The sequence below is a fragment of the Macaca thibetana genome, chromosome 16 (genome assembly GCF_024542745.1).
Source record: "Macaca thibetana thibetana isolate TM-01 chromosome 16, ASM2454274v1, whole genome shotgun sequence".
NCBI classification, from domain to species: domain Eukaryota; kingdom Metazoa; phylum Chordata; class Mammalia; order Primates; family Cercopithecidae; genus Macaca; species Macaca thibetana.
In genome coordinates, this window is record NC_065593.1 from 67697409 (window position 1) to 67710268 (window position 12860).

General features: G+C 52.7%; 1 protein-coding gene and 2 long non-coding RNA genes across 3 annotated transcripts in view; 2 read left to right on the forward strand and 1 right to left on the reverse strand.

Moving 5' to 3' along the window:
• Nucleotides 1-2014: 2014 nt before the first annotated feature.
• SOX9 (SRY-box transcription factor 9) lies at nucleotides 2015-5824 on the reverse strand. Its single transcript, XM_050765747.1, has 3 exons — nucleotides 5026-5824; nucleotides 3869-4122; nucleotides 2015-3294 (listed from the first exon to the last, which is right to left on the reverse strand). Exons 1-3 carry the CDS (start codon nucleotides 5454-5456, stop codon nucleotides 2450-2452), a joined length of 1530 nt encoding a protein of 509 aa, XP_050621704.1. The 5' UTR covers nucleotides 5457-5824; the 3' UTR covers nucleotides 2015-2449.
• Nucleotides 5825-5972: 148 nt separating this feature from the next.
• The window catches only part of LOC126939919 (uncharacterized), a 96639-nt gene continuing 89751 nt past the window's right edge, over nucleotides 5973-12860 (forward strand). The window contains exon 1 of the long non-coding RNA XR_007720493.1: nucleotides 5973-6064. This is a non-coding gene — a long non-coding RNA (uncharacterized LOC126939919). The remainder of the gene's footprint in view (nucleotides 6065-12860) is intronic.
• Nucleotides 9928-12860, forward strand: part of LOC126939920 (uncharacterized) — a 44055-nt gene continuing 41122 nt past the window's right edge. Inside the window, exon 1 of the long non-coding RNA XR_007720494.1 lies at nucleotides 9928-10542. This is a non-coding gene — a long non-coding RNA (uncharacterized LOC126939920). The remainder of the gene's footprint in view (nucleotides 10543-12860) is intronic.

A 12860-nucleotide genomic window follows, 5' to 3' on the forward strand; every position in this document is an offset into this window, starting at 1 on the left:
TTCATAGGACAGAAAGTTTGCCATATTAAAACCAGAGAAACAAGTCACCCCTCTGGCATTCTGTCTACTGACGAGCTCCTGATTTCAGTCTAATATTCCCTCTGACCTCCACAAGGGACAGCTTTTGCCCTGAAGCATGAGGTCATGAAAACCACAACAAACATTTCTGCCAGAGTGGGCAACTACTGACATGTAATTTTCTGTGTGATCGAAATATTCAAGTGGCACTTTTTCAAGATTTCTCTGCCTAGATGTTTGGAGATACACAGTCTTTTCCTCAGCGTGTTTTCTAGGATTGCCAAAGGTGCTCATAAAAAACATCACAGTCGTCAGCACTTCACGATGTCTTTTGTGCTCAAATTTGCCAAGTCGTCCAACAGGAGAACTGGGTGAATAAATCCACAGGGCCATTTTCTTTTTAATGCAATGTATATTTATTGTAAACAATAATATACAAAAAAAAAAAGAGAGAAAGAAAAAGGGAAAGGTAAGTTTCACAGAGAGAACAAAAGGTTTGGGGGTGGGAGGGAAACAAGTGAAACAAACAAAACATGTACACAAACCAAAGCTTACCTAAAGACAAAATATGATTTAAATGCCAGGTTTCTTAAGTTACAGAAATATCTTTTTAAAAAGATCTGCTTTTATACAGAAATTGAAGGATGCCATATTATGAGTGCTTTAGATTTTCTTCTACTGACTTCTAAAACTGTTAATATATCTTTTTTTAAATAAAAAAAAAAAAAGTTTGCTGTCTTTTTTAAAAAGCAATCCTCAAAACTCTCCAGCCACAGCAGTAATTAAGATTAAGGTCTGTCAGTGGGCTGATCCCCTCCAGGTAGCCTCCCTCACTCCAAGAGAAGATGCAGAGGAATTATTGATGACACATGCTTGCATTGTTTTTGTGTCAACACACACACACACACACACACACACACACACACACACACACACACACACACACACACATGATGTAGGGCGGCCCAAAGGTCTGTGGCAGAAAACGCTGCAAATGACTCAGTGATACACTACATTTGCAATCTCTCATTTGTACAAAAAGAGAAACAAGTTTCCAGTTTGTTTTCAACAAAAAGAAAAAAGGGATGGACAAAAAGGCATTTATACAAATCTAGGATGAGGAATCCAAAGAAACTTGCTTTTAATAATAAAAAAAGATTAAAGAGATAAATAAAAAAAAAAAAACTGGTTACAGTTAAGAACATAATTTAACAACAGATGACCATACCCTTTGAGGAAGGCTCCAACAACCTATTTTAAAGAAGGTAAAATTGAAAAAAAAAATTGTTTTAATTAAAACCTCTCCTTACAAAATAAATAATTTTAGCACGTGGAATGTCTTGAAGGTTAACTGCTGGTGTTCAGAGAGGCACAGGTGACAGAGCGAGCAGGCATCTGCCTTCCACATGGGGCCCAGGCAGGCAATGGGGGGCAGTGTGCTCGGGCACTTATTGGCTGCTGAAACATTCCCAGAACAGATTTTGTCTCCTTTGCTTGCCTTTACCTCTTTTAAGACTGCAGTGAACAAGCAAAGGCAGGAGGAAATGCACTAAAAGAGAGCGCAAATGTTTCCCAGCAGCATGGTTTTAAGGCTCAAGGTGTTTTTTCTCGTTTAAAAATATATATATATGATAAAGCTTACCAAATGCTTCTCTAAACTATTGTTTACTCTCATAATTGCAAAATAAGGCCTTTATTTTTTTAAGGCAGCTCCTCCTCGAATCGCAAAGCCTGAGGAATTAAGCAAAGTTAACCCCCAAAACTGATCACATAACACAATTCTTTTTAAAATGTTAATACAACAGGAATTTTTTTTTTTTTTGTAAGAGAAAGCAAATCTGTACAAAAATACTCTGGTTGCAAGAAAAGCTAGGGCACACTGTTCAACTAAGAGTAGTTTAGCTGTTGGAAAAATAAGAGCATTTAATTTTATCTAAAAATATGTATAAATCCCCTCAAAATGGTAATGAATCATACACAGTACATACTAAAAATATTTAAAATAGAGAATATTCCTCACAGAGGACTTTTTTCTTTAATTACTGCTAAAAAAATAATTACAAAGTCCAAACAGGCAGAGAGATTTAGCACACTGATCACACGATTCTCCATCATCCTCCACGCTTGCTCTGAAGAGGGTTTAAAAAGTCCAGTTTCTCGTTGATTTCGCTGCTCCATTTAGCCAAGGTTGGCCTGGCCACTGATTGGCCACAAGTGGGTAATGCGCTTGGATAGGTCATGTCTCTGTCTTGGAAATTTGGGTACGAGTTGCCTTTAGCTTAAATGTCTTTAAGGAAGAAGAAGAAGAAAACAAAAAACAAAATAAAAAACAAAACCCACAAATGTCCAAAGGGAATTCTGGTTGGTCCTCTCTTTCTTCGGTTATTTTTAGGATCATCTCGGCCATCTTCGCCCTTCATAGGAGGCCTCCTCAAGGTCGGGTGAGCTGTGTGTAGACGGGTTGTTCCCAGTGCTGCGGGCTGTGGGTCTGCGGGATGGAAGGAACCCCAGAGGTGTCGGCGATGGGGGTGTACATGGGGCGCTGGGCGGGGTTCATGTAGGTGAAGGTGGAGTAGAGGCCGGTGCCCTGGCCCGCCGCGTGGCTGTAGTAGGAGCTGGAGTTCTGGTGGTCGGTGTAGTCGTACTGCGAGCGGGTGATGGGCGGGTAGGAAGGGCTGTAGTGCGGAAGGTTGAAGGGGCTGTAGGCGATCTGCTGGGGCGAGTGCTGCTGCTGCTCGCTGTAGTGGCTGGGGCTCAGCTGCTCCGTCTTGATGTGCGTTCGCTGGGACTGGCCCGGCTCGCTGCTCAGTGTGGTCAGCGTGTGCGCCTGTGGCTGCTGCGGGGGCGCGGCCGGCTGCTGCGGGGGCGCCGCCTGCTGCTGGGGGGGCGCCTGCGGGGCCGGCGGGGCCTGCGGAGGCTGCTGCGGGGGTGGCGGCGGCGCCTGCTGCTTGGACATCCACACGTGGCCCGCGCCCGCCGGGGTGGCCGCGGTGCTGCTGATGCCGTAGCTGCCCGTGTAGGTGACCTGGCCATGCGTGGCCGGCACCCCCGGGTGGCCGTTGGGCGGCAGGTACTGGTCAAACTCGTTGACGTCGAAGGTCTCGATGTTGGAGATGACGTCGCTGCTCAGCTCGCCGATGTCCACGTCGCGGAAGTCGATGGGGGGCTGTCTGCCCCCCTCTGGCAGGGGGCGCCCCTCTCGCTTCAGGTCAGCCTTGCCCGGCTGCACGTCGGTTTTGGGGGTGGTGGGTGGGGTCGGTGGGCCCTGGGATTGCCCTGCGGACAATAAAAGAACAAGCACGGGAAAATCAACAAGTGCTGTGCAGACGCCCTAGTCTTAGGCACCCTCCGGGGACCCTCCCTCGCTGCTGAAGTGTAGTAAGGGCCCGCACCCGCGCGGGAGGCGCGCTGCACCGGAGATAACTCGCCCAATGATTAACCCGCCGGTACACACTGGACAGCCCCCTTTTATCAGGGGAGGGTCTGGGGCCCGGAGGGTCCGGAAGAACAAATTGCTACTTGTAGAAGAGCCCTGTGTATGCTTTTGGGGTGGGGGAGCAAAGGAACAAGGGGGAGGTCTCGTAAGGCTTGTAAGGGCATTTTACCTCCCAATAAAAAGAGTTAATCTCTTCGGATGCTGGGATTGAGTTGGGGTGTGTGTGTGTGTATGTGTGTGTGTTTGGGTGCCTCTTAGGCTCTGGGTAGAGAGGGGGAGCGGGACAGGGGCAAAGGGTAGTGTGTACCTCCCGGGAAGCATAAAGTCTCCACAAAGAATCTCCCAGGTGGAGGGCAGGGGGTGTGCCAGGCGGGCCGGGGGTGGCTTGTCCTGCGGGGCTGAGGGGCGACTCACCCGAGTGCTCGCCGGGGGAGTGCACTTCGCTCATGCCGGAGGAGGAGTGCGGCGAGTCAGCCTGCAGCGCCTTGAAGATGGCGTTGGGGGAGATGTGCGTCTGCTCCGTGGCCTCCTCTGCCTCCGCCTGCCCGTTCTTCACCGACTTCCTCCGCCGCGGCTGGTACTTGTAATCCGGGTGGTCCTTCTTGTGCTGCACACGCAGCCGCTCCGCCTCCTCCACGAAGGGCCGCTTCTCGCTCTCGTTCAGAAGTCTGCTCGGGGCGGGGCGGGGCGGGGGGCACAGAGAAAAAGAGGGAGAGGGGTCAGTGAAACCCGCCAAACTGTCAGGTCGGCGGGGAGGAGGCGGCGACCCAGACCACTTGGCTTCCTTTGCATACAACTCCATCTTCCCTCCCGCCTGCAACCACAGCTTATAACTTTTCTTAAAAATAAACAAATAAATAAGTTCTTGCAGTCCGACCCGAGCGGTCACTCCCCGCCCCCTCCATCCCCTCCCCTTTTATTTCTATTTTGGAAATGCTGAAGATGAAAACGACTCCTGCTGCTGCCCCCTAAACGCCTTTGCTGCTGGAGTTATCGCCCCCAATCCCAACACCCTTAAAAACTTTTCCCCAATTACTCTCCAATTCTCACCCCCCCATACACTCCCACCTATTTCCAGCAGCCTCCCTCCTCCCGCCTCCCAATTCCTGCCAAGGGTCTCCTCCAACCTCGGTTTCTCCCCTGCCCCATCTCCGTGGGGGGTGTGTGTGGGGGGGGGGGAGAAGGGGGCTGCACGAGACAGTGCAGTTTTAAGGGGCGGGGTGGGGGAAGCCAAGCTTCACTTCCCCGCCCCGATTGAGCTTCCAGGCGACGGGAGAGCAGGATGGCAGCCCCCTCCTTCCGTCTCCCACCAGTCTTCGTCCATCCTCCAGCTACCTCCCCCACCCCTTCCACTTACCACCCCCTCCTCCGCGTCCCCGCGAGCAGCCCAAGAACTTTGACAAACTCTGAGCCACAGTTACACCCCATTCCCACTCCCACACCCCCATCCCGCCGGCTCCCGGAACCGCAACTCCCGGGCGATGGGAGGCGGGGCGGGGCAAGTCAGCCCTGGCCAGCGCCCCCCGCCGCCACGATGCCCACCCTGCCGCGCCGCCCCCGCCGGGCCCTACCTCCAGAGCTTGCCCAGCGTCTTGCTGAGCTCGGCGTTGTGCAAGTGCGGGTACTGGTCCGCGAGCTTCCTGCGCGCCGCCTGCGCCCACACCATGAAGGCGTTCATGGGCCGCTTGACGTGCGGCTTGTTCTTGCTGGAGCCGTTGACGCGCACCGGCATGGGCACCAGCGTCCAGTCGTAGCCCTTGAGCACCTGGCTGACTGCCTCGCGGATGCACACGGGGAACTTGTCCTCCTCGCTCTCCTTCTTCAGGTCGGGCTCGCCCTTGGGGAACGTGTTCTCCTGGGGCCGCGTGTTCTCGGTGTCCGAGCCGGAGCCCGACGGGCAGGGCGAGCCCGCGGAGTCCTCGGACATGGTGGGGCTGGGGGCGCCGGACAGGCCCTTCTCCTGCTCGTCGGTCATCTTCATGAAGGGGTCCAGGAGATTCATACGCGGGCCCGGGGCAGGGGGCGGGTGGCCGGGAAAGGCGAGAAGCCGCGGCGGCTCGGGGACTCGAGGCGCGGGCTCCTCTCCCCTCGGCTGCCCGGATGCGGAGCGAGCGGCTCCCGGGGAGGCTGGCGCGTCGGCCGGCTACCACTTAGGGAGGCGCGGGGCCAGTCCGCAGCTGCCCGCTCCAAGTAGGGGGAGGCGAATTGGAGAGGAGGAGGAGGGGAGGAAAAGGAGCAAAAGTGGGGGCGCTTGTACCCCTTCTCTTCTCCTCCTGCAAAGAAAAGTTTCCGGGGTTGAAACTGGCGAGTCTCCGCGCCACTGAAGTTTCCAGTCAGTTTCGAGCTCCGCTCTCCGCTCTCCAACTCCCAGCCCAGGGTCTCTTTAATAAATACTCCTCCTCACCTTAGAGCCACCCGCCAATCACAGCACAGCAGTCCCAGGCAGCTGATTGGACCCGATTTTGGGGAGGGAGGAGGATTGCGGCACTGGGCTGGGTGACGAGACGGGAGGGGAGGAGAGGGGAGGGGAGCGCAGCCGAAGGGTGGACGGTCGGGAAGGGGGGCGGGGGGTGCTGCGGGAAAGGCGGGGGACCCGGGACTTCCAAGTGTGTAAGTTTGTCGAACTCTCGGAATGCCAGAATTTTAGTGACTTCTCCGCGCGAATCTTTGTGTGTGTGTGTGTGTGCGCGCGCGCGCAAGTGTGTATGTCTAGACTAGGATCTACCCCCACCTCCGACATTTATTTTCACTGCTCTCTCCGCGGCACAGGGGACTTAGCTGGAGTTTGTAGTATTCGAAAAGCAGCCGCTTCTTAATGCGTAGCCGAGTTTACGCGCCTGGGGCCTGCCTGCCTGCAAAAGTGCTTAGAAATAGTCTTTTGAAGCAAATGTTTTGGTGACTCAACGCCCGCTGTTCCTCCGTAATAATCCACATAAATAGATTAACATGCTCGGGTTCGCCGGGGCTGGTGCGGCTGGTCAGGATTCTGCTGCGCTTTTGCAAAGGGAGTCAATGGAAAGCAAAGCTAAGTCCCCGCGAAGGTTGGCAGCGGCCGCCGTGGCCACGCAGGATCCCCGCGCTCTCGGGGCCGCCCCGCGCCACACCGACCTTGAGCTCTGACAAGTCTTTCTCCAGTCCCGCGACCCCGCCGACGCTCCTCAGTAACAGGGCTACTGCTCTGACGTTTTGGTCTTTGCCTCCTGGCCGAGTCAGAAACGTCAGCCGAGTCGTCCTGCCTGGGGAGAGTTTGCTAACTGCTCTGGCTTTGAGAGATCGAAGTTTGCCAATGCGGCTGTCCCGGGCCGCGAGGCCCAGGCCGGTCACTTGGTTTGCAAAAGGCCAAACAAATGGGCACCACGGCAGACAAAATGCTCCACTCTGGCAGAGTCGTGCTGCTTGCCCGCTTTTGCTGGCATTTACTAAACACCTGAAGGGGTGAAGCACCGGTGCTTCTGACTCCAGTCCGGTCGGTTCAGACCTGCATATAGTTTGGAGTTCTGGGGGAGGCATTGGTGGTGTCTCTCATGTATTTCAAGTGTGATTTGAGCACAACCTTTGTGTTCACACGAAATGCTTAGAGCCAGGTTGGGTAAGTGCAGAGCTATCTGCTCTGGGACAGAAGAAAAATCTTGGTCGTTGCGGGTTCCGTGCTTTCAGAATCCCAAATAAACGCACAACATTGGGAAAACTCTTTAATTTTAAACTTCCCGCCCCCCCCCCTTTTGGACTCTTGCAAAAATTCGCCTCTAATTAAATTGTTGTTATGGTGAATCGGCCCACATCATATTAAAAACTTTTTTTTTCCCCTTTCTAATTTGCGAAGTGAGGACACTATCACAAGATCCAAATCAATGTCCTTCCGGGAGAACTTTTAAAAATCTTGTTTTCTCTCGTTGTCTTTGAAAGAAGCCCGACATTTCTTATAGGAAATGGAATTCTTCATCTCTTCATAAGGTAGTAAGTTATAGCCTGGTTCAACAGCGGTTTTGTTTTGTTTGGTTTTTTTTTTTAAACGAATGTAACTTATTCAAATAGGATGTTTCCGGTGCCTTATAGTTTGTTTACAAATTTAAGAAATTTACATACAATAGCTTCGTATCCTTGGCCTGTGATTACTTTCAGAAAGTGTGAGAACAGCATCGTCCTTTCCTAGGAGAAAAAAGTCCGTGTAGTGTGGACCTATTTCTGTGTCCTGGGTAGCAGGGTATTGTGTGTACAGTATAACTGTGTGATTCTCAGACACCTGATTCAGGAGACTTGGAGACCAGCGGGCAGACATTTTAGCCAGGTCGTCTGTACTTAGTTGTGTTATATTGTAATTACCATGTTTGCTGGCATAAAGTCAGTGAAGAGGGGTGTGACTAAGATATTTTGGAATATTTCACTAAATATGTGTTAAGATATATGCGTATATGTATAAACATATTTTAATGCAATCATGCAATAAGATACGAATATATAGACTTTTACGTCATAAACGACAGGGATTTATACATTTCCTGTTGATTTGATGCAAGCATTTTTAAATTTTACATCTTCCTGAAAACTTACGATGAACAGGCGACTTAAAAATGGGCTGCAGTTTTCATCTGTATCCAGAGGGGGCGCCAAAAGCCCAGAAACTGTCTCCAACTCCGAGAACCAGGGAAAACTTGGATGGTGGTGGCTGGGGGTGGTGTGTTCCACTCAATCTGACTGCTTTGCTGCTGAGATTTGTATTTGCAGGAATTCCTACGCAATATTCCCTCCTGTGCGAATCCACCTCTGCGCAGCTCAGTGAGGGAACTTGTGTCTACATGTAGAGAACCGGGTTGAAAAAGAGCACTCGAGATGCCAGCCGTTTCCATTCTGCACAGAATTTGGGGACTGAGGCCAGGAGAAGGCCCCTATTCCCCAGGTGCCAAGCGTTGCCACAGTCAGGCCAAGTCTAGCGCGTGGTACCGTCAATTCGCAAGTGGATCGGTCCTGCATTTCTGCAGGGGCCTCCCGGTGTCCACTCCCCTTTCCCCATTCAGGGGCTCCATTCGCTTCGTTGTGTCTTTCTCAGGTGGCCCCGACCCCTCCTCCCTGACCTGGGAAGACGCGTGCAGTCCCCGACCAGAGGACCTCAGGCACAGGTAGAGGGAAAGGAACCCGCTCCTGATGTTCAGGTTGCAGATCTGGAAACTGAGGCTGTTGACCCAGTGTTAGCTAGAACATTTAGCCAGGGGTGAAAGGAGTCAGGGTCCTCCATCTGATGCGGTGAGGGAGGGAAAGGGCATAGGTCAAGAGGCAGGAGACCGAGGGCGCTTCTCTGTGCTCTGGACGTGCTTTCGGATACCCGCTCTTGAGCAAGCGCCGCGAGGTCTGCCGCCGGGAGCGGAGACAACGGAGGTGCGAGTGGCTCCCCAGGGAAGCCCTCGGGAAACCGAGGTCTGGGATCTCCGCCTTTTCCCCCCTTGCACGTCCCGGGCAGGCGCCGGGCTCAATTTCCCCAGCGGGGGCCGCCAATCTCTCCTCCGAGTCTACGCGGGAGCTGAGACCCGAGCCCAGAGTTGCTGGCGCAGGGCGAGTTTCGCGCAAACACGCAGTGCTCAGGCTGGGGGTAATGGATGCGAGCGGATGGGGTTCCTTTCACCTGGCGAATTAAGGACCACAACCTCCCTATCCAAACTTCCTTAGCGAAAGTGGGGACAGTGTTTAAATCCGTTTTCAGTAGGGACGCTTCTCTGTCCTTAGGGAAAGTTTGGTGGGGTAAGCAGCGGCGTCTCCCAAATGTCTCAACCCCGGGCAATGTTCTCATTAGAGGTGAGAGAAGGGGTTACCCCTTCTCCATTCCAGTTCCCCGGGCCGTGTCCCTTGCAGGTAGAAGACTCCAATCCCTGGGGGGACAGGTCCCTGGGTCCCGGGCTCCCAGCCCCTCCTGTAATTAGTACTTTTCGCTGAGATTGGAGAGTGTTTATCGTTCGCTCTTCACGCCGGACACAAGAAACACGCCGGACACAAGAAACACGCCGGAGTTTCTTGTGGAAGGCAGCGGTCGGTAAGCCAGTCTCAGGACGGGCGCTTGGTTGGACAGCAACAGCTAAGGGGAAAAGGAAAGTAGAAGATAGCGTCGTAGGTGCGCAATAAATATCTGTTGACTGACCGAATAGATGTGACCTTTGGACGTGTTGCCCGAGTGAGTGCATGTCCCATCACAGCCGCCAGACCTCCCAGCGACAGTTGCGAACACGCGATGAATGTGCATTCCTGCGTGTGTGTTTCTTCCCACACGGGAGCCCGGCTTTGGGAAGTTGTTCAGCATGTGCCACCCAGGGCTGTGGAATCCCGACCCCGCTACAACTGCAGACCAAGAGGAGTGTTTTTCTTCCCTTTCCTGTTTTCGAAAAAAAGAAAGATGAGGTGGACGGGAGGTGTCGGGTGAGGGAGCGCGAACCTCCAGTCTGCCTTGGTGACCTGGCCGGGTCTGGGGGCGTCGGGCGGCTGTAACACAGCAGGGTGCCCCGGGGGTACGGACCGGAGCCCAAGCCAGAGACCGGAGGAGCTGGCTGGTCGTGGAGCTGCGGAGCCGAGCAGGGAAAAAGGAGGGGTGGGAGTGGAAGGCCCCAGTCCCAAAGGAACTGCGCTCCCAGAGCGAGTGTGCTCTTTTTTCATTCTGGGTTTTCCGAAAATATCTGTCCTTAGCGGTGGCACCGGGGAGCCGCGCGTCATGCGGATTCCCTCAACTCATCCCTAGAACGCCCTGCGGAAAATATCCTAGGCCAGCTTTTCCCCCTAACGCCCACTCCCACTCTTGTAAAAAGTCTTTTAGGCAGTTTTAGCTGAAGGTGATTTTAAATAAAGATAAAATCAGCGCTCAACGCAGTGGTGCTTCCTTTGCGACATACTCGGCGGGGGCCACTTCGGCCCCTAGTGCTTCCTCCGCACCAGCACCTGCTCCTCCCCCTCGATCGCCCTTCAGTTTAGGTCTATTCAGTCTCAGGTACCGACCCAAGACAGCTGAGATGCTCAGGATGGTTTTGTGGGGTGGGGTTTCCCTAGGGGAGGGCAGGCTCAATGGCGATGATTTCCTCTCAGCCTGGAGGTATCCTAACCAGCGCTTTCCTGTAAGAGACCCCATTGGGTGGGCGATTATTCCGGATCTTAATCAGAGAACGTGTCCCCATCAAGCCACGGAAATAGAGGACATGCTTGTAAGGTACAATTTCGGTCAGAGTTAAGGACGAATTATCCTGTCTTCCCTGCAATCCTTTCTGTCTCAGCAGGACCCGGGAAATCCCGGGCAGAGCGCATCTCCCTGGCTCCTGCAAGCTACAGCTTCACCCAGCTTCGTGTTGGGTTCCGTTTTGGTTTAGGAGCGGCGTGAGGGAGTCTCGGGGGCTAGGTCGACTGCCACTGGCCTGAGCTCCGGACTCGGGGGGCAGCGTGTCCTGTCCCAAGGGCCCCCCGCCCCTGGGAAGGCCAAGGTCATGAGGTCAGACCCCAACTTTTGGGCTTCCGCGAGAGTAAAGCCCCCTGACGGTCCTCGGAGCTGTGACGTCACAAAAAAGTGCTTGGGGTAGGCGGACCCACGGCTTTGTTAAACAGCCTAGGGGCTTCGAGGAGGAGTGGGGGCCCAGAGCAACTCAGGGACCCGTTGAGCTTCCTGCTTTGTCATTGTTTATTTCAAATTAATTTCATGGTGCCTGTCGCTGACTGCAAGGCTGCCCTTGGGGTCTCTCCCAGCCTGGATAGGCAGACCAGGGATTTTTGAGAAAGCAGAGATTTTTGGTTTTCTTTCTTTCTTTTGTCTCTGTGCCATCTTTCTCCCAAGGCCCTTTCTCTCACTGATGTAAAAGGGAGAAGTTGAATAGTAAATGTCTTCTTTTTCTGTCTTCAGCCTTTTGTCTTCCGGATGGGTTGTGAAATTTGGACCGGCGTAGGAGAGGACAGTATTTTTGGACCCTCTCCCCTTCCAAATCATTAAGACCCGGAAAATGTAACAGTGTTCCTGTCACTATCTTTTGGATCACATGTGTTTACCCCCACGAGAAAGGGAAGATTGTTTTCTTTTGCAGTGTTCTAGGACTGGAACCTAGAACTTTTTCTTCCCTAGTTTCCAGGTTGGCTAAAATGTGAGGGAAGTCGTGAAAACACAGTCAGAAGGCATCAACTGTATTACAGAAACTGATCCCCTCTGGGGTCCCCCTAAAGCTCGCCAAACTGTCAGCTTTGGTTGGCAAAAGAAAACTTTTTGTCTCATCTGCCTTAATATCCTCAGGCAAAGCAGAGACAGATAAACAGTTACTAGTATAATTTAGGGGTAGGGTCCCTATAGATTCAAGTATATGGGCATTTAATCTTTCCCCTAAATACTCATTTTCTTGGAGCAGTGGAGACATCTGATAGGTTGAGATGTTGTCCTCAGCAGCCAGGAGAAAAGGTGGTGTCTGACTGCCGGCGGGAGGGGTTGCTACCATACCTGGAAGGTGTGCTGTCTACCCTACGATTGGACAGAAAGGCAGAGTGGGTTTGGTTCACCCCATCCCCACGCCTCCAGGCTCCACTTCTCCCCAGGGACCTGGCTCTAGAGTTTTCCTAGGGAGCTCCCAGTAGAGCATTAGTTTGAACCCCAACTATGTTAAATATATGCGGTATCATGGGCGGCAAAGCAGGCGGTTGCGAGTGCTTGCAAATTTGCAAAGCATGGACGAACACGAGGCTGGGCAGGGATTAGGGGAATGGGGTGGCTACATCTAAATGTTTCTGGGACTCCAGATGACGGATTAGAGTTCTGGGTAGAGGAAGTACAACGCAGTGGAGACACCGTGTCCTTTCCATCCTGTCTTTCCCTGTCACTTGTCATGTCTCTCCCATTTAGCACAACATCAAATCATTCTCATTTTTGAATAAATCAATTCAGTGAATATTGCTTGAGGGCTGACAATGTGCCTAAACTTCTGAAGGAGACAAGATTTGGTCTCTGCTGTTGTCTCCAGGTCTGATTTCCATCAGAATCCAGCCTCTGTCCACATGAACTGCTCTGCCCTCTGGGCTCATAATGTTCTGAGACTCTCTCTTGCTGCCTCTTTCATGGATTCCCCCTCTATTTCCCTGAGACGACTCACAGGTCACAGAAAGCTGCCTCCCATCCTTGCGGCTCCATCAAGGCGCTTTGGAGGCAGGTAAAGCACAGGTAAGGAGAGGTACCCCAAGCTCTGGGTTTGGTGGCAGACTCCATCCCATCTCTTTCCTCTTGGCCCCAGGAACCCTGCTGATGCCGTGTTGCTCTTTGACTGGGCCATCTTTCCCCGCCCTCACCCCTTCTTGGTCCAAGCCCAGAAATGCCTTGTAGTGTGTGGTACACTTCACTCTCTCTTTGGGGGACATCTGCCAACCAGCACAGTGGTGATGACAGTTTCCAGATGATTTTCCAGGAGCAAAG

What these genes read in the sequence shown, in the direction of transcription:
- SOX9 (XM_050765747.1), bottom strand. Translation starts at nt 5,456, where the DNA reads ATGAATCTCCTGGACCCCTTCATGAAGATGACCGACGAGCAGGAGAAG. An exon ending in ACGCTGGGCAAGCTCTGGAG is followed by an intron (nt 4,123 to 5,025) that starts GTAGGGCCCGGC and finishes CGCCCCGAGCAG; the next exon opens with ACTTCTGAACGAGAGCGAGA. An exon ending in CTCCCCCGGCGAGCACTCGG is followed by an intron (nt 3,295 to 3,868) that starts GTGAGTCGCCCC and finishes TATTGTCCGCAG; the next exon opens with GGCAATCCCAGGGCCCACCG.